Raw genomic sequence first — 21,844 nt, forward strand, 5'->3', positions numbered from 1 at the left:
ACAGGTTGCCTCCTCTGGGACCCTCCGGATTGTTCCACCATCAATATCAATGGCACTGCTATGGGTCATAGTGCCCAGGGCCTGAACTCTGCTCCAGAGGCTCCTTTCACTGCAGTGTGAGGGATATCTGCCTACCCCAGGGACACCAAGCTCACACGTCACCATGGTGCATAGTCAGTGCTCCCAGCTGTGTAAGTGGGACAATCCCAGGTCACTGCCAGACGCCAGAGAGTCACCATCCAGGTGGGCGCAAAAAAGGCTGAGTCCCATCCAGCCCCGGCACAGACAGGGCAGGGGCCAGGTACTCATTGACCTCCCAATGAGACCCACCATAGTGTCCGGTAGGACCTTCGCCATCCAATAGCCTATGAGGGCGTCTCTGGCATGGTGCTTTCCCAGCACCACCTGGCCCTGATTTGGCCAGACACCTGGATTCAGATCAAGGGAGAGCTGGCAACCCCCCCAGTCCAGATTAGACTGTCCTCCCCCCTGGGCTCAGACTCTCTCCCCACCCTCAGTCTGTGCTCCCCCGGGCTCAGTCCCACACCCCGCTCCTTTGCCTCTCCCCCCACTTGGGCTCAGCCCTCTACCCACCCCCTGGTCTGGATACCGATGTCCGGAGCAAGCTCTGCCCATGTTCCGGGTACAGGTGAACACACCCTGTCGCTCAGTAACCTGGGAGTGGCCGCCCTCCTCTACCCACCAACCCCGAGCTCACTCTGGCCATGTGAGGGCCCCACAGATCGGGCATTAGTCTCCCAGAACCCAGCAACATGTCAACAGTAGCTCTGGCACCATCCACACCCACCCTTCTGACCCAGAAGGTCCGCAGGATAGCGCAGACAGATCTGGATGACGGGCTCCACTTCTGGATGGTCCCAGATAGGCTTCAAATGCAGAGTTGAGTTGGAAAGCTTTATTGCCCTACGGACTGAACGCCAGGAGGCATCTTCCACTGCCTCACATTTCCTTTCAAGAACCAGGGAATAATTAGAGGGGAACGATACCGACAGAGTGTGTGGGCGTGGCTCAAAGGTGCATGCACAAGGGGCCCATTCACTGGTCAATGTGCCAGCCGGGATACGGTGGTGGAGGGACAAGGGGTGACAAGAACTGCCTGGCGACATTGTGATTTCCAGCCAGCAGATGCCCTATCCCTAATCACTGCCAATCCCAGGATTTCCTGAGACACTTTGGGCGGAGAGAGCACAGCAGCAACATGTAATCAGGGGTGAGTATTCTGTTTATTCAATCTGTTCAATGGGGCATCAGGAGCAGGGCTGATTTCTCACCTCAGCACCACTTTCCTGCATGATCCCCAACCCCCTGATTCCCTTAACATCCAGGAATTATAGTGCTGAATGAACTGAGTGACTGACTACACAGCCACCAGGATAGAAGACTCAACCACTCCCCACACTCTGAATGAAGCTCTCTCTCCTCCTCTCTGTCCTAAACATTCTGAAATTGTGGCCCTTGTTCCAGGTCTCCTCAGTCAGAGGACGCACATTCCCTGCATCTACAGTGTCTGAAGAGTTCCTTAACAATTCTGAAATAAAGGCATAAAATATCAGAAACACTCCACAGGTTTGCATTTGTGGAAAGAGAAGCCTGTGTTGATGTTTCAGGGCAAAGAAGCTTCATTAGAACTCGGAGAAAGGAAACCGGGTACCTTTAAAGTTTTAAGAAGAGTGAAGGTCAGAGGGGAAACCTCGGATATAGTGAGGTCAGGAAAAGTGAATTTTCTTCAGGAATTCTCCTCTGCTTCTTCTAAACTCTAGAGAGTACACTCCCACGCTACTCAATCTCTCCACATGTGACAAAGCCACCATCCCTCAAAGCAGTCTGGGTGAATCTTTGTTGGACTGTCTTTAAGGCAATTACATCCTTTCTCAGGCAAAGACACTGCTGGAACTGTACTGAAAGCGTCAAGTGCAGTCTCACTGTACAGAAACAGGCCCTTCAGCCTTGCCAACTTTTTTGCCCGTCTACACTACTCCCCTGTGCCCACACTGGGTCTCTATCCGCCTATCTCATTCCACCACCTCCTCTGGCTATGAGTTCTATCATGCTCAAGGATTCTGTGAGGCAACGTCATTGGTGTGAGTTTGTATCAGTCACTCTCTGTGTCAAATATATTCCCTTCAAATCTCATTTAAAACTTCCTTCTCTCACCTGTGTGGCCACTTTCAGAGAATTTGAGTATCAATGGCCAGCTCGCTGTTCATCAACATCTCTTAGCACTCTACCATTGACAGTATATGAAGTACACCTCCTTGCAATTGTTGGGATTAAATTCCATCTGCCCATGCTCTGCCCATCTTCCACCTGATCTACAGCATATCTTGTTGTAACCCCAGACAATGTTCTTCACTATCCACAGCATCACCAATTTTTGTGTCATCTGTACATTTGCTTCTTCACTTCACATCCAAGTCAATATATTTTCACAAACAACAATGGTCCCAGCACCAATCCCTGGAGTTTATGGAGTCGGGTTCTGAGATTTGAATCTGTTTATACTGGACAAAAAAAAATCTGATATCTTCACAATCATAATGAACAAAGATCATACTATAATCATGGATGAATGAGCATGAAAAAATAAATGCTGTACATTAAAAAAAAAGTTTAGGAGCACCTCTAGTTAATTTAGAACATTGAAAACCTACAACACAATACAGGCCCTTTGGCCCACAATGCTGTGCCGAACATGTACTTACTTTAGAAATTATCTCGGGTTACCCATAGCCCTCTATTTTTCTAAGCTCTATGTACCTATGCAAGAGTCTCTTAAAAGACCCTATCGTATCCACTTCCATCACCATCGCCGGCAGCCTCCCATTCCATGCACTCACCACTCTCTGCGTAAAAAAAAAAATTGTTTTCCTCAAATTACTGTGGTGCCTTTGAGACGGGGAAATATGTACCCAACAAATGTAAACAAAATCAAAGCTTAACACATTCAAGCATAATTAATGTGTTGAAGTTATGATTTATTGTTACTCAGTGTGTATCTTCTTGCTTCTTAAGAAACAGCAATTGCAACAAATTACAGTCAGCAATTTGTCATGGAATGTTACAACTGAACCTGTTGCCTCTTCTTTTAGACACAGAGAATTGTACTACACAGAAACGCACTACCCAGCTTATCAATGCTGATCTTCATTGATCCCATTCGCCTGCATTAGGTTCATAACCCTCTGCATCTTTCCTATCCATGTACCTGTTCAAATACAGTGCAGAGGGATGAATGTTGTACTTGTCTGCCTCAAGCTGCCTCTTCCTCTTCCCACCACCATCTGTGGAAAATTTACCCCCTCAGATCTCCTTGAATGTCTTCCTTCTCACCTGAGTGCAGTGGAAATATCTCAGGCTACATTGTGCATTCTGACCTTTCACTGTCCCCAGCCACTACAGTGCAATTAGTTCTGGCTGGAATGTTAACAATGAAGACCAGACTTTTTCAACTAATCAGGTTTCTAATTTGTCAAGGCATTGTGAGGCCTGCCTTGGACCTTCTCTGGGTTCCCTGTTTCTCAGCTCAGTCTAGGGGAGGGTGATTGCAATACTGGATGGATACGGGCCATTCAGCCCAACCAGTCTCTGCTGTCCTTCACCCAGCTCATCTGAACTTCTTGTGTTTGCCCCATATCCTTCGAAGCACCACACCTCCAAGGGCTTCTTAAACCATACTGTTGTACCTTCCTCTGGCAGCTCACCACCCTCTGCTGAAAAAGTTGCCCCTTTTCTCCTCTCACACTGTATCCATTGACTCTATCTGGATTCCCCTACCCTGGGGAAAAGGCTGTTACCATCCACCTTTCAGAGTTTTTAACACTTCTATCAGGTTGCCCCTCATTTACCCGCACACTGAGGAATAAAGACCCAGCCTGAGCAAGTTCTCCCTATAACTCAGGCCCTCTAGTTCTGGCAACAACCTCATAAATCTTTGCACTCTTTTCAGATTAACCACATCTTTCCAAAAACAGGGTGACCAAAACTGTATATAGTACTCCAAGGCTTGTACAACTGCAACATAATATCCCAACTCCTTTACTCAGTGCCTTGATTGATGAAGGCCAGTGTGCTAAGTGCTTTCTTCACCACCCTGACTACCTGTGAGCCAATTTGCAATGGACTCTGCACTGTACTCTGTTTACCCTTACACTCCCTGGTGTCCTACCTTCATAGTATAAGTCCTAATTTGGTTTGACTTTTCAAAATGCAAGCCTTCACAATTATCTGTATTGAAATTGATTTGCCACCCCTCGACCTAATTCCCTAATTGATCAAAATCCCCCCGTACTCTACAATAACCTTTCACACTATCGACTGAGTCACCTTATCGACCTGTTCTGCTACCTTAAGGAATCCTTGGACATCTACACCAAAGTTACACTGCTCCACAACACGTCCTGGGGCCCTAGCGTTTATTATGTATACCCTATCCAAGTTAGTCCTACAAAAATGCGTCACTTCATATTTTCAGAGTTAAGTTCTATTTTCCCTTTCTCTGCTCACCTTTCTGTTCTGCACCCTAAGACTACTTTCCTCACTTTCTAGAACACAACCAACTTTTATATTATTTGGAAACTTACTAATCATATTTCCTACATTCACATCCATCTAACAACAGAAGGGGTCCCAGCACTGATCCCTATGGTACATCACTGGTCATAGACTTTCAATCACAAAAAAGCCCTCAACCCCACCCCCTTGTCTACAACCCAAATTCAGATCATGGTAGTGTTTGCCGTATTTGGTGGTGACAGGAAACCTGTACAGGAGAGTATTTAATGTGGAAAAGCCACTGCACTGGGGCAGGTCCACTCTTTCGACCTCAGAAGTTTGGGTCCAGTGGTACGAACAAATATCACCAACTGAGGTCTACCTTAGTTGCAGTGGAAGACCATGACATCTTTGACTTGTCATACCATTCGCTCTCCACAGAGTGTAACCGAACAACCTCTCTGGTCATTGGATCTCACTGTAGATCTCATCCACCCGGTCCACCGCATCTGACTTCACATGCTAGTACAGGCATGTCCCTATCTCACTGGAGTTTGAGGCCCACCAGCTACCCTCACCTGGTTTAGCCCACCTGTCGAAGTGGTGTATCATGGTGTAGCCGTTGTTGCAAAGCAAAAACTTGTTGGATTCACAGGAGAGAGCTGAGTGACCCAGTGGGGACTGACGGTGAGTGAGCTGCCCCAAAATGGACATGACAAGCTCCTTCACCAGAGGTGCTACCCCTCCGTCCACACCACATACAACCAAATTCAAATACGATTTGTAAAATAGTTCTGGATTCCACGGGCTCCAATTTTTTGGACATAAGGTTGCTGCTATTCATTGATTATAGCTCAGTGTTCAACACCATTATCTCTTCACTACTGATCAATAAGCTCTAAAACAAGGGCCTCTGTACTCCTCTCTGAAACTAGATACCCAACGTCCTTATTGGGAGACCACAGTCAGTGCAGATCAGGAATAACATCTACCCTTCACTGACTATCAACAATGGTGCACCTCAGGTATATGAGCTTAGCCTATTGTTCTACTTTCTCTACACTCATGACTGTGTGGCTAGGCATAGCACAAATGCCATCTATAAATTAATTGATGACACAACTGTTGATGGCAGAATATCAGATGGTGATGAAGAGGTGTACAGGAGTGAGGTAGATTGGTTGGTTGAGTGGTGTTGCAACAATAACCTTGCACGCAACATCAGCAAGACCAAGGAACTGATTGTGGACTTCAAGAAGGGGAAGTTGGGAGAACACAAACCAGTCTTCGTTGAGAGGTCAATGGTGGGAAGGGTGAGTAGCTTCAAGTTCATGGGTGTCAACATCTCAGGGATCTATCCCGGGCCCAATATATTGATGTAATAATGAAGAAGGCATGCCAGCAGCTAAACTTCAATGGGAGTTTGATAGTTTGATGACATTTAGTTTGTCACCAAAACTTCTTTAGAGTCAAAATTTCTATTGCATCACAGCCTGGTATGGAGGCTATAATGTTTAGGACTGCAAGAGGCTGTCGAGGCTTGTAGACTTATCCATTTACATCATGGGTAGGCATTCCCCACCATCAAGGACATCTTCAAGAAGGTGTGTCTCAAGAAGGTGGCATCGATCATTAAGCACCCTCACCATCCGGGACATGCCCTCATCAGGAAGGAGGTACAGGACCCACACTCAATATTTTAAGAACAGCTTCTTCACCTTCACCATCAGATTTCTGAATGGTCCATGAATCCATGAACACCACCTCGTTTTTTGTCTTTTCAATAATTTATTTATTTTGTAAGTCATAGTAATTTTTATGTCTAGTACAGTACAGGTGCCTCAAAACAACTAATTTCATGACGTCAGTGATAATAGACCTGATTCTGATCAACCACATTCTCCTTATGAAAGCAGATAGTCCTCTTGACAAAGCTATGGTGACTTTTCCTGCTGAATTCCTGCCTCTCCAACGGCAGATTAACTGCCTTTCAACATATTTACCAGAAATTTTCCACCACTGGTATCAGACTCAGTGGCTGTAACTGCCTGTCTTCTCACTGCTGCACTGCTTGAACAAAAACCCGGGGCTTGGTGCTCAAAACAGAAAAGCAGAATATTCTTTGCAGTGGCACTGAGTGATGTTAATGTTCAAAGGGACTCAGGTATGCTTGTATACAAGCCACTGAAAGTCAACAAGTGATTAGAATGTGAAAGAGTGCATTATCAACTAAGACAAGAGGATTTGATTACAGGAGTAAGGGAAATTTACTGCAGTATACAGGTTATTTGCAACACTGCACTTAGAGTACTGATTCGAGTTTTAATTGCTTTGGCTAAGGAAGGCTGTGCTGCAATCACAGCTCCACGAACACAAGGTTGATCCTAATCTCTGTTTTTGTGGAGATTACACATTCTGTCTGTGAACTAGAGGAGAGCTGAGAGGCATGTGAGAGAGAATAAATTAAATAGTGTAGACATCAAGTATCTTTTCCCCTGGGTTGAAATGTTTAAAACTAGAAGGCATGGAGTTAAGGTGAGAGGGGGTAAGACTATGAAACCATAAAATATGGAAGCAAAATTAGGCCATTCAGCCCATTGAGTCTGCTGCACCGATTTCATCATGGCTGATCCATTTTCCCTCTCAACCCCATTCTCCTGCCTTCTCCCCATAACCTTTCATGCCATAACTAATTACGAACATATCAACCTTCACCTTAAATACAGCCAACAACCTGGCCTCCACAGCCAAATATGGCAGTGAATTCCACAGATTCAACACCCTCTGGCTAAAGAAATTCCTCCTCATCTCTGTTCTAAATGGACGTCCCTCTCTTCTGAGGCTGTCTCCTCTGGTCTTAGAGTCCTCCACTATAGGAAACATCCTCTCCTCATCCACTCTATCTAGGCCGGGGGTCGGCAACCTGCGGCTCCCGAGCCATTTGTGGCTCTTTCACCTCTGTGCTGCGGCTCCCTGTGGCTTTGGGAAATAATTGGTCAGTATTTAATTAAAATGTATTTTATGTTAGTTTGTTAGCTTTTGAAATGTAATTCTAAATTTGAAGATTATGGTGATCTTGTACAATGTAAGTGTGGCGACACATTTTCTGACACATCCGAAACGGCTCTCAATTAGCCAGCATTCCGGCTAAGGGAGATTGCCTACGGAGGTTTGTGAGTACGTGTCTTTTGCAGCATCTGCGTCCATGGGGGCTGGGTTGAGGGAGGCTTAGAAGCAAGGCTGTTTAGTTCGAATAAAGTTATTCGACTGCAGTTTACTGACTGCGTGAGCACACCGCTACAACGTGTTTTTATCGCTATTAATATACGTCACCACTGCCAATACCTGACACCCGCCAGTGCGCGATTTCTTTAATTTTTCGATCCAAGGTAAGCCAACTATGGAGAATTCTAAAAAAAGAAAAGTGACTGAAGAAAACAGAACGTTTAATGATACGTGGACAGATTCATTTGCTTTCACTGTTGACGAGACTGGTTTACCAGTATGCTTAATATGCAATGAGAAACTAGCAAACAACAAAAAGTCAAATGTCGCAAGGCATTTCCAGAATAAACACGCAGCCTTTGCTCAAAAATATCCGGATGGAGATGAGAGAAAAAAAGCCGTTTCGGAACTGATGCGGAAGGTTGATCTGAGCAAAAATCATTTCCAGAAATGGATGAAGTCTGGAAAATCAACGACATACGCCAGTTATATTGCCGCTCAGGAAATAGTCAGGCACGGGAAGCAGTTTACAGATGGTGAATATATAAAAGAATCTTTCATTAAGATTTCAGAACATCTATTCACGGACTTTAAAAACAAGAGTGAAATTGTGCAGAAAATCAGGGATATGCCCCTCTCTGCAAAGACTGTCAAAGACAGAACCATAAAAATGGCAGAAGACATCACAAGACAGCAAATTAAAGACATCAATTCAGCTGTGGCCTACTCGATTGCCTGTGAGGAGTCTAAAGACAAAGGCGATATTGAACAAATAGCGTTGTTCTGCCGGTATGTAAACTCTGCCGGGCCACAGGAAGAACTGATTGAGTTGATACCTCTAAAAGACCAAACACGGGGGGAGGACATCTGTGAGGCTGTCTTGAATTGTTTAAGAGCCAAAGGAATAAAGACCACCCATCTGGTGTCAGTAGCTACTGATGGGGCTCCGAATATGACGGGAACGCACAAGGGATTTGTGGCTTTACTGCAGAAGTCGCTGGACAGAAAGCTGCTGACTTTTCACTGCATCTTGCACCAAGAGGCACTGTGCGCTCAAACATTTCCTCCGGAATGCACAGAAGTAATGGATGTTGTCATTCAGATTGTCAATAAAATAATGGCAAAAAGTTTAAATCACCGTCAATTCCGTTTGTTACTGGACGAGATGGAAAGCGCATATTCTGATCTCCTGCTGCACAACAAAGTCCGGTGGCTGTCCAAAGGGGAGGTGCTGAAACGCTTTGTCGCGTGTCTGGAAGAAGTGAAAACTTTCCTGGGCAGCAAAGGGCTCAACTTTCCTGAGCTGGAACAGCCAGAGTGGCTGGAAAAGCTACACTTCATGGTAGACATGACAGCGCACCTGAACACGCTGAACACAGCTCTTCAGGGGAAAGGACGCACAGCCCTGCACATGTTGGAGGATGTCTTGGCATTCGAGCGCAAGTTGACAGTGCTTGCCAGAGATTTACAGAAAGGCACTTTGTCTCACTTCCCCAATTTGAGAGAGTTCAAACAAGGTCACGACATGATAATTTCGGAGTATTTACATTCTGCAATCATCGCAATGCAAACATCGTTTGGGAAACGCTTCTGTGAGTTCAGAGAGGAAAAAAACACATTATCCTTCCCGGTCACTCCCTTAAGCATCGATCCTTCCCTACTGAATACGACTGCATTGGCAGGTGTGAGTCAACCTGATCTTGAGATGGAACTGGCCGACATAGCCGACAAAGACATATGGGTGTCCAAGTTTAGACGCTTGACAGCAGACCTTGAAGATGTTGCCCGTCAGAAGGCCGTTCTTGCTCAGAATCACAAATGGAGTGATATTGAAAACCTTCCAAATCCGGACCAACTTGTGTTTGAAACATGGAATGCTGTGCCCGACATTTATGTAAACATGAAAAAGTATGCGCTTGGAGTCCTGTCGATCTTTGGATCCACATATGTATGTGAGCAGGTGTTCTCCAACATGAACTTTATTAAAAACAAACATCGCGCACGCCTCACAGATGACAGCTTGCGATCCTGTGTAAAGATGAAGGTGACGTCATACAGCCCTGATGTGCAGACGCTGTGCGCTGAGGTCCAGGAGCAGAAATCCCATTAACCAAGTATGATAAATATTTTAATTGCCTATTATTTTATGTATATTCATATTTTTTCATTGTTCAGTGAAATAGTCCTTTTATTTTTCAGGCTGACAGCTGGCTGACGTTATTTTTGGTTTGCTGCTGGCGGAAAATTTTAGTTCGGCGTTTTTCATAAATACAAGAAGGACTCAAATAGACATTGAGTATTTTACTTAAAAGTAACTTTCAACCCAACGTCTTTTTTTCGGAGTTCAAAATGTTTTTGTTGCATGCAGAAATGTAATTTCGTTTTCTCTGCAGGAGTTCATCAATTTCATAAATGCAACACATTATAGTTTGTTTATACATAGCATAAAGGCAAAAAAAACGTTGTATGCAGTGTTATTTCATTTTAAATGTCAAACGGGTTTTGCGGCTCCCAGTGTTTTCTTTTCTGTGGGAAACGGGTCCAAGTGGCTCTTTCAGTGGTAAAGGTTGCTGACCCCTGATCTAGGCCTTTCAACATTCAATAGGTTGCAATGAGATCTCCCCTCATTCTTCTAAATTCCAGAAATAAAGGCACAGGGCCATCAATCACAGCTTATACTTTAACCCTTTCATTCCTGGAATCATTCTCATGAACCTCCTCTGAACCCTCTCCAAAGTCAGCACATCATTTCTAAGATAAGGGGCCCAAAACTGTTCACAATACTCCAAGTGTATTCTAGTGCTTTATAAAGTCTTAACATTACATTCTTGGTTTTATATCCTAGTCCTCTCAAAATGAATGTAACATTGCATTTGCTTTCCTCACCACTGACTCAACCTGCAAATTAACCTTTAGGGAGTCCTGCATAAGGACTCCCAAGAAACCTTTGCACCTCATTTTTTAAAAAAAATTCTGCCCATTTGGAAAATAGTCTATGATTTTATTCCTTCTACTGAAGTATATGACCACACACTTCCCAACACTGCATTCCATTTGCCACTTTTTTGCCTATTCTCCTAATCTGTGTAAGTCCTTTTTCAGCCTCCCTGCTTCCTCAGCACTACCTGCCTATCCACCGAGCTTCATATTATTCACAAATTTGGCCATAATGCCCTCAATTCCATCATCCAAGTCATAGACATATCTTAAAAAGAATCGGTCCCAACACAGACCCCTGCAGAACACCAGTAGTCACCAGCAGCCAACCACAGAAGGCTCCCTTTACTCCCACTCTTTGCCTCCTGCCAATTATCCAATACTCTATCTATGTTAGTATCATTCCTGTAATACCATGGCTTCATGTGTGGCACCTTGTCAAAAGCCTTTTGAAAATCCAAGTACACAATATCCACCAATTCCCCTTTGTTTATCCTTGTTACTTCCTCAAAGAATTCCAACAGATCTGTCAGGCAAGATTTTCTCTCAAGGAAACCATCCTGACTTTGGCCTATTTTATTGTGTGCTTCCAAATATCCTGAAACCTCATCCTTAATAATTGATTCCAACATCTTTCCAACCACTGAGGTCAGACTAACTCCCCTATAATTTCCTTTCTTCTGCCTCTCTCCCTTTTTGAAGAGTGGAGTAACATCTGCAATTTTCCAGTCCTCCAGAACCATTCCAGAATCTAGTGATTCTTGAAAGATTGTTACTAATGCCTCCACAATCTCTTCAGCCACCTTTTTCAGAACCATCTGGTCCAGGTGATTTATCTTCCTTCAGACCTCTCAGCTTCCCAAGCACCTTCTCGTTAGTAAAAGTAACTTCACTCACTTCTGCACCCTGACACTCTTTAAGTTTCTGGAAAACTGCTAGTGAAGACGGATATAAAACATTTATTTAGTTTGCCATTTCCTTGTCCCCCCTTACTAACTCTCTGGCATCATTTTCCAGTGGTCTGATACCTATTCTTATTGCTTTTTTAATCTTTATATATCTGAAAATACTTCTGGTATCCTCTTTGATATTATTGGCTAGCATTACCTTCATATTTCATCTTTTTCCTCTTTATGGCTTTTTTTGTTTCCTTCTGTTGATTTTTAGAAGCTTCCCTATCCTCTAACTTCCTACTAATTTTTGCTCGATTATATGCTCTCTTTGGCTTTCATGTTGTGTTTGACTTCCCTTGTCAGCCGCAGTTGAATCATTCTGTCTTTAGAACACTTGTCTGGCATGTATCTACCTTGCTGCTTCTGAATAGCTCCCAGAAACTTCAGCCAATGCTGTTCTGCTGTCATCCCTGCTGGGGTCCCCATCCACTCAGCTCCTCTCTCATGCCTCTAAAATTTACTTCGCTCCACTGTAATACTGATACATGTAACTTTAGCTTTTCCCCATCAAATTGCAGGATGAAGTCTATCATATCACTGCCTCCTAAGGGTTCCTTTGTCTTATGCTCTTTAATCAAATCCAGTTCATGACACAACACCCAACCTAGAATTGCCTTTCCCTTTGTGGGCTCAATCATAAGCTGCTCTAAAAAGCCATCTCACAGGCATTCTCCAAATTCTCTCTCTTGGAATCCTGCACTAACCTGATTTTCCCAATCTACCTGCATATTGAAATCCTCCGTGGCTATCATATAACCATATAACAATTACAGCACAGAAACAGGCCATCTCGGCCCTTCTAGTCCGTGCCGAACGCTTACTCTCACCTAGACCCACTGGTCCTCACTCAGCTCATAACCATCCATTCCTTTCCTGTCCATATACCTATCCAATTTTACTTTAAATGACAATACCGAACCTGCCTCTACCACTTCTACTGGAAGCTCATTCCACAGTGCTACCACTCTCTGAGTAAAGAAATTCCCCTTCGTGTTACCCTTAAACTTTTGCCCCCTAACTCTCAACTCATGCCCTCTTGTTTGAATCTCCCCTGCTCTCAATGGAAAAAGCCTATCCACGTCAACTCTATCTATCCCCCTCATAACTTTAAATACCTCTATCGCCAGTGCAATTTTTATAAATTCTTTCTGATACTTATTTAGTTTGAGTTTCGGTTTTATCCCTTCAATATCACCTAGTAAAAATAATATTGGATTATGAGGAAATTGTGTTCCTGTAATTTGTTCCAGTAAAAGTCTTAAATTTGTCCAAAAAGGTTGAATTTTAGAGCAAGACCAGTTACTTGGAAATCGGATACACATTTAAGTGTAGATTCTTGGAAGAAAGAAATCTATGGTTGTATTCCATTAGAAAAAATTACTTATAATTTAAGAGATAAATATGAAACATTTCTGAAAATTTGGAGCCCTTATTTACAAAAGACAGGATTAAATATATAGATGCTCTGAAGATGAAACAATTGGTTATTAGGGGAAAGAAATAAATATACATATTAAAGTTATTACGAATTCCATGGAGCATGTGGAGATCTTCCAACAACCAGGCATTCTTTCTTTCTTTCTTTCTTTCTTTTTTTTCTATAGGGCAGTTAGGGGGGAGGGGTTAAGGGGAGGGGGTAAGGGTTATATATATTGTTTTTTTCATACTTTGTAACCATTTAAAAATGCAATAAAAAAAGTTTAAAAAAAAAATACCTCTATCAAGTCCAATACTAAAGTCTATCATAACAATATTCTTTTAACATACCTATTCCATCTCCCATTGCAATTTATATCCCACACCCTGGCTACTGTTGGAGCATGTATATAACTCCCATCAGGGTCTTCTTACCCTTGCATTTTCTTAACTCTACCCATAAGGATGCTACATCTTCTGATCCTATGTCACCTAAGGATTTGATTTCATTTTTTACCAACAGAGCCACCCTAGCCCCACTGTCTGCCTGCCTGTTCCTTTGATACAAGGAGGTATCCTTGGAGTTAAACTCCCAGCTATGATCTTCTTTCAGCCACGACTTAGTGATGCCCACAACTTCATATCAGCAACTATCTCTAACTGTGGTACAAGATCATCTACCTTATTCCGTATACTGTGTGCATTCGACTATAACATCCTTCAGTCCTGTATTCATCACCTTTTTTGGTTTTGTCCCAATGTTACCCTGCAACTCATGCCACTGACTGCAATTTTTGCCCTATCATCTGCCTGTACTTCCTCACAGTCTTCCTGCACACTGCCTCTAGTTGTATACCAACTGCCCCATCCTCAGGTCTATCATTTTGCTTCCCATCCCCTTGCTAAATTAGTTTAAACCCTCCTGAACAGCTCTAGAAAACACTGCCAGCAAGGAAATTGGTCCCTTTCATGTTCATGCATACCCTGCCCCTCTTGTCCAGGTCATACCTTCCCCAGACGGAATCCCAGTGATCCATAAATCTGAGGCCCTGTCCCCTGCACCAGTTCCTCAGCCACACATTCATCTATCAAATCATCCTATTCTTACCTCACTAGAACGTAGTACAGGTAACAATCCAAAGATCACTATCCTTGAGATCCTGCTTCTCAGCTTTATACTAACTCCTTAAATTCTCTCTTCAGGACGTCCGCCCTTTTCCTACCTACATCATTGGTACCAAGACCTCTGGCTGCTCACCTTCCTCCTCGAAGGAGATGTGCAAGACAAGTACTTTTACACAAAGAGTGTCGGGTGCCTGGAGTGGAGGCAGATATGGTAAGTTCTTAGATAGGCACAAGAGGTTCAGAGGTTGGAGGTATATAGGCATTGTGCAGGCAGAAGGGACTAGTTTATTTGGGCATTTGGTTACTAGTTTAATTAGTTCACTACATCACCGTGGACTGAAGTTTCTAAATTGCACGTAATAACGGAGCTGTGTGCTCATTAAATGCCATAGCAATCTCCTCAACTGCGGCACCCTCTGAACATACTTAATGAGTTATGTGAGGCAGAAGGCATGGACAGAACAGAAGAAAAGGAAAGAATTGGAACTTTGGAATTCTACAGTAGGTGGAGTGCCTTCCAAAATGGTTTTCTCCTTAAAGTTCTGCACAAATTTAATGATTGGAGGCAGTATTTAGTGAATAGGAGAGGCATTTCATACACTGGTAACGTGTAGAATGAGATCAGTCCAGAAGTCTTTTCCATTGATGCTGTATAGGATAAGACTGAAGGGGAAGGTATTTGATCAGATTCAGTGTGGGGGGACACTGTTAACGGAATTGTTTTACTGATGATTCTCTTTCATCCATAGATGGTCACTTTAACCCAGAGGTGGTGAAGTACAGACAGCTGTGCATAAAATCACAGTATAAGCGTTACCTGTACTCCCAGCAGCAATACTTTCACAATCTGCTCAAACAGGTCCTCGTCTCCCGATAGGTAGGAGTGACCATGCGGTGTGGGTGGGTAAGGTCAGACTGCTAGAGCAAACTCCCAAGGCAAATCATGTATAAATACTTTGATTTGAAAAGGGCTGATAAGGCAATGTGAACTTTCAAAGGCTGTCTATAAATTTCCATGTAGTATATCAAGCTGAAAAACTACCCAAGAAATAACAGTGACCTGTGCAGGTTTGGGACATAATTAGAGGATGGTAGTGATGTTCTTTGGAGAAAAGTGTATCACAAAGTTCCCCGAGCATTGGTCCCATTACTCCTGTAGATATATATTGATCCTTGGTCTTACATATGAGGTAATGTTTCAACATTTCCAGATAGCACATAACTTGGGAGTGAATAAACAGTGAGGAAGAATGTAAAGTTTCCCAATGTGCAGGGAGAAAAGAGGAGGTAAAATATTATAAAATCTACATTTCAGCAGTGAGTAGAATCAGAGAGAATTAGGAGTCTGTATGCACAAAGAGCAGGAATAGCTATGATAGTTGGTGATCTGTGGTCAAACTAGAAGTGCCTATGTTAATTTTGCTTGTTTCAGATCCTCATGAGTTGGCCCTGCTGAACAATGAAATTGACTCTTCAGCAACTGACTCGCCAAGAATCACAGAGTCAGGTCACCTGCAAGAGAGGTTAATTCAAAGAAAAAAATGCATCTTTCAGTTACACTGAGATGATGTTATTGAGTATTGGACAAACTCCTGCTGACACACATTACAGTCTCCCATCCTTCCATGAATCAGTATATGTTGGCCAAATAACATTGGAGGGAGGCCTTTGAACACTTACCAGCAGAGCTAGGCCTGGAATGGGTCATTACCACTAACGGATTTTGCTGGCTTTACAGCAGAGAATTATTGACACATGTTGAGATGAGAATAATTTTGGACACTTGACTTCCTCAGGGATTTGAGTTTTCTCAATGGTGCTATTTCCTCTTTAGCAGCACTATTTAATAGGAGCTTCTGGGAATAGTTCACATGCCAGCACTAGGTTAGTCCTCATGCAACCCCACATCAGCAACCTTCCCCCTTCCAACCCACCAACATCCACTCCTGATAACCCCCAATGCTGCACAGTCCAACTCCTGCCCTGCAAATCTACCCCAAGACTCCAACATCCCTAGGTCCCTGATCACCAGCTTATCAAATCCATTCCCTAGATGTGGAAACAGGGTGATTCCTTTGCACCATATTCCTAGGCTGTAATCTCTGGCTCCCAAAGTACTTCCTCACAGCCCAAATTTTCAAACCATTTCTAATCGCGGCCAGCCCTGCTCCCAGCCCAGGATTCAGTCCCGGCCCCTCCCACCAGCCCTGTTCTCCATAGAGTCATCAAGAAACACAGCCTGGTTACAGGCCCTTTGGTCCAACCAGCCCACGCTGACCATGACGACCACCCAGCTCATCCCAATGTCATACATTGTCCAATGTTCTTCTATTCTCTGCCCCTCCATGGACCTCTCCAAGCGGTTCTTATTGTTCCTGTCTCAACCACTTCCTCTGATAGCTCATTCCATAGACTCACTACCCTCGATGTGAAACAGTCGCCCCTTACCACCCTTTAAAATTTTCCCCCTTATCCTAAATCTATGCCCCCTGATTTTGGTCTACCCTACCCTGGGGAAAAGACTGTTATTGTAACGAAGTCTGCCTTATACTCTTTCGTTGCCCTCTTGATTTCCCTCCTCCCCTCCAGGAACTATCCCTAGCCCTGATCCCAGTTAGGCTCCCCAGCTCTCTGGAACCGGCATCTGATCCTGACATCTTAGGAGATGACATTGCAATCCTGACATCTTGTCAATCTGCATCCCTTGAGTTTGACCTCTAGCATCGTATGATCTTGCACCTCCGAGGCTCGTTTCCGAAACCGCTCACACTGTGCGACTAACACTGCTTGTGAGCTCCTTATCTATTGAGTCCACAACAAGATAAAAGCAACACTCATTGATTCAGACATTTGATGAGAATTTTATGAAAAAGTTAGGGATTAAATTATAAAACAAAGCATGGATTAGCCTTCTATCCTGTAGGTAATCTAAGGTTAAAGGCTGATTGTAATGGCAGTTAAAAGGATTATCAAGTAGATGGAGGGAACATTCCCTCTAGTGGGGGAGTCCAGAACTAAGAGAATCCTAAATGCTGTTGAGGTTGGAAGTCGATTGAAAATTTTAAAACTGAGATTCCTCTCTGCTGGTATTATAGGTATTGTTAAAGGTTGCAGAAGCTGATGCCCTAGTGTTGAGTACACAGTTGAGTACCCCTTATCTGAAATTCCAAGATCCGAAAACCTCTGAAATTGGAAATTTGTTTGAGCACTGACATGACGCGTCACAAATGGAAAATTCCAGAAGGCGCTGGGAAGGTTCCCAGGTGATGCACAGGTCTCTGGGCACCACAGACAGACCCGAGAAATGACCTCACAAATGTGTAATGAACAGTAGTTAATGAAAAATAGAAAAACACAGTATAAAGCAAAAAAAAAGATCTCAACTGTGTATTGAAAGAGTCGATTCATTAGCGTTGGAGTGAACATATGCTGATCATGAAACAAGCAAAGATCTATCATGACAAACTGAAAATTGAAGGCAATTGTGAATATTTAGCAAGGTGGTTGCATAAATTTAAGAAAAGGCACGGCATTAAATGTTTAAAGCATCTGCTGATCACGAAGCAGCAGAAATATTCATTGTTCGCCGAGATTGTCACTAATGAAAATCTAAACCAGAACAAGCCTACGATGCTGATTGTTTTTACACCTTACATAGACCCTAAAAAAAGTAAAATACAAATACAGTGTACTGTAACTTTCAAGTTTCTCAGATAAGGGCTACTCAACCTTTATCATGTAAGCTTTTATGTGTATGTGGTTATCCTCACTGAAAAGTGGTGAGAATAAAATACTTTCTACCATAAGGATCAGCTGAAGCAAAGAGCAATGATGTATTCAGAGAAAATGGATAGATGCATGAATGACAAAGAAATAATAAAATGCTGAAGGATAATAAAATCATAATTCATGAAACCCACAAGTTCTGCATAATGTTCTTCACGAACAGACACTCACCAGCACTTTCTACCACATCAGCAGTTCTACAGTTGTTGCTGCACCTTCATTCAGTCCCTATAGTTGCATTCTTACAAAGCTTCGAAATGACTTTACAACACTGCTAAATCCATGAGCTATTGGACAGCATCCATTAAACAGAGAAGAAGAACTCACCATCTTCTTCCACTTCATCCTTCGGTTTTGGTACCAGGTTTTCACTTGAAGCTGAGTTAATCCCAGTGATTGTGCCAAATCCAACCTGGAAACCACACAAAACAAATTAAATGTCTTTGTGTTAGAACCACAGAAAAACCTCCAGCACAATACAGGCCCTTCGGCCCACAAAGCTGTTTGTCTTCTTCTAATGTTACGTCCATCTTGTTAATCTGCCTGCTAATCATTGAGTCGAAACACAAACTTTTACTATTTCACTGCAATTAACTATGTTCATCTTGCACATCCCTTCTGTTCCCATCCTGTTTTCTGTTTCGTCTGCAAACTGTGGAATAAATCACTCTTTCTTTTAACATTCCTTGATGATTGCATCGGTTATTTTTGCTTACATTTTCCACTTTTTTCTGAGCTCTTCACTATCATTCTCTCCTTATTTTATGCACTGGACTTCTGGAAGACTAAAAGGAAGCAGAGGCTTTGAATATTTTTAAGACAGAGATAGATAAACAAGATGGTGAAGGGATACATCGGGTAGGTGGAGATGCAAAGTTGTTTAATCAGACCAACTGTGACAGTATGAGCTGGGAATGGAACGAAGGGGATGCTATGTGTTAGGTACCATTCCTCTGTGGTACAAAGTCCCCATTGTGTGGATTTCTCATGCAGTTTCCACACTGCTTCATGTCAGCTCCCTTTCAATAAACTATATCTGCATTGTAATACAGGGTCTCAACCCAAAATGTTGCTGCCTGAACTGCTGAGTTCTTCCAGTACTGCTCCTGATTTGCATTTTTCCTTTTAGTTTCAGCATTGGACACTGCTTTATTGTGCATATGGAATACTGGGAGCAATTTTGAGCCCCATGTCTAAGGAAAGATGTACTACACTGGAAAGTGTCAGGAGGAGGTTTACATACTGATGCACCATCAATAACTCTCGGAGACGTGAGTTGAGTTAAGGTAGGCTTTTATTGGCTGGAAGAAAGCACACGCAGCAAGCGACCACCACACAAAATCCTGGAGACTGAGGAAGGAGCAGTGCCTCCAATCGCCTTTATACAGGGGTCTGTGGGAGGAGCCACAGGAGCAGTCAGCAGGGGGAGCGTGTCCAGACAGGTATATGTAGTTCACCACACATACCTTCGCAGGTTTGAAATGCTTAATCAATAACAGTGTTTTATTGCTCTCGGCCTGTACTTAAGAAAGATGATGAGGACATCTCATTGAAATCTACTGAATACTAAAAGACCTGGCTCGAGTGGGCATGAAGAGGATGTTTCCATTACCAGGAGAATCTAGGATCTGAGGGCACAGCCTCAGAATAAAGGGATGCCCCTTTAGAACTGAGATGATGAGGAATTTCTTCAACTGGAGGGTAGTGAATCTGTGAGATTTGTTACCGCAGAGGGCTGTGGAGGCCAAGTCATTACAGTGTATTTATGGCAATGATTCATAAGTTTTTAATTGGTGGGGAGGGTTAAGGGTTATTGGGAGAAGGCAGGAGAATGTGGTTGTGAAAAAAATCAGCTATCATTGAATAGCAGAAGAGACTGGATAAACTGCTCCTAAATCCTTCAGATACATCTAATGAAATGGGATATACCTCCCAAACACTACCAATCACTTTTTACAATATTTATTTATCACTCTCGCTTCTAACCCAGTTTACCTTACATACTTCTTACACATTTTTCTATTTAAAATTAGCAAAGAGTTTTGAGATAATCAAAAAAGTAACTATAAATGCAAATCATTACCCATTGAAGTATTCACTGAAGAAACCCCTTTTAAAAGAGGCTGTGACAATGATTAAGAAGATGCTTTGGAAGGAGATAATGACCAAGATATAGGAACAGAATTAGGCCATTTGGCCCATCGACTCTGCTCCGCCATTTCATCATGGCCGATCCAATTTTCCTCTCAGCCCCAATCTCCTGCCTTCTCCCCATATCCCTTCATGCTCCAACCAGTCAAGAATCTACCAATCTCTGCCTTAAATATAAAGACTTATCCTCCACAGCTGCTTGTGGCAATGAATCCCACAGATTCACCACACTCTGGCTAAAGAAATTCCTCCTCATCTCCATTCTAAAAGGACTCCCCTCTATTCTGAGGCTGTGTCCTCTGGTCTTAGAACCCCCCCCCCACACACACACACTACATCCTCTCCACATCCACTCTATGATGACCTTTCACCATTTGATAGGTTTCAATTAGGTCACCATTCTTCTGAATTCTAGTGAATACAGGCCCAGAGCCGTCAAACATGCTTCATATGACAAGCCATTCAATCCTGGAATCATTTTTGTGAACCTCCTTTGAACCCTCTCCAGTTTCAGTACACCCTTTCTAAGGTAAGTGTCCCAAAACTGTTCACAATACTCCAAATAAGGCTTCACCAGTGCTCTATAAAATCTCAATATTATATCCTTGCTTTTATATTCAAGTCCTCTTGAAATGAATGTAAACATCGCATTTGCCTTCCTCACCACAGGCATAACCTGAAAGTTAACCTTTGGGGAATTCTGCACAAGGACTCCCAAGTCCCTTTGAGCCTTCGTTTTTTTTTAAAATTTTCTCTCTATCTAGAAAATAGTCAACACTTTCATTTCTTCTACTAAAGTGCATGACCGCACACTTCCCAACACTGCTTTTCCATCTGACACTTCTTTGCCCATTCTGCTAATGTGTCTAAGTCCTTCTGTAGCCTCCCTGTTTCCTCCACACTACCTGCCCCTCCACCTATCTTCATATCGTCTGCAATCTTTGCAACAAAGTCGTCAATTCTATTATCCAAATCATTGACATAAAAATTAAAAAGAATCGCTCCCTACACAGTCCCCTGAGGAACACCACTGGTCACTGTCAGCCAACCAGAAAAGGCTCCCTTTATTCCCACTCATTGCCTCCTGCCAATCAGCCACTGCTCTATCCATGCTGATATCTTTCCTGTAATACCATGGGCCTGTAGCTTGTTTTGAGTCCAACAGTCCACCTGAGGGTAATCAATGACAGAAAGCAAATGGAAGCAGTTACTTCCTTAGATGTAGATGTGGGGTATGATCTGAGGCAGTGATACCCTCCAGTCTTTCTTACTACCAGTAGCGAGTGTCAAACCCACAAAGAAAAGCTTGGCAGTCACTAAGCTATGTGTACACTCCAGTCTGTTCCAGTCCGAGCTGAATTCTGCCTGATACTCAGTCTGTTAGAGAGTGCAGTCAATGTAAAGGAACTGAGAGAAAAGAGCATTGCAGTGGGTTTCGCTTCCTTGATGCTAAGCCTGAATGCAGCTTTATCATGTCGAATTCATGAAACAAGAAAGCAGTAATATTAAGCAGTAAGGTGGGACCCAGACAAGAAGTCCTGCAATATCCTTGAAACTTACCAGGCTTGAAACTTCAGCATAACTGAAAATGGTAATTTCAACATTAAGAAGGCAAGTTATTTTCAGTTTTGTAAGAGGCCTTGCATTTTAGATTGAAAAATAGATACTTTATTGATCCCAAAGGAAATTACAATGACACTGTAGCATTACAAGTGCACAGAAATACAAATATTAGAAGA

General features: G+C 43.0%; 1 protein-coding gene across 1 annotated transcript in view; it reads right to left on the reverse strand.

Annotated features, from left to right (window-relative positions):
• Positions 1–21,844, reverse strand: part of barx2 (BARX homeobox 2) — a 39,468-nt gene that overhangs the window by 2,244 nt on the left and 15,380 nt on the right. The window contains exon 3 of the mRNA XM_059957326.1: positions 18,282–18,366. Coding sequence (XP_059813309.1) covers positions 18,282–18,366 — 85 coding nt within the window. The remainder of the gene's footprint in view (positions 1–18,281; positions 18,367–21,844) is intronic.

This window comes from Hypanus sabinus, chromosome X2 (assembly GCF_030144855.1).
Source record: "Hypanus sabinus isolate sHypSab1 chromosome X2, sHypSab1.hap1, whole genome shotgun sequence".
Classification (NCBI taxonomy): Eukaryota; Metazoa; Chordata; class Chondrichthyes; order Myliobatiformes; family Dasyatidae; genus Hypanus; species Hypanus sabinus.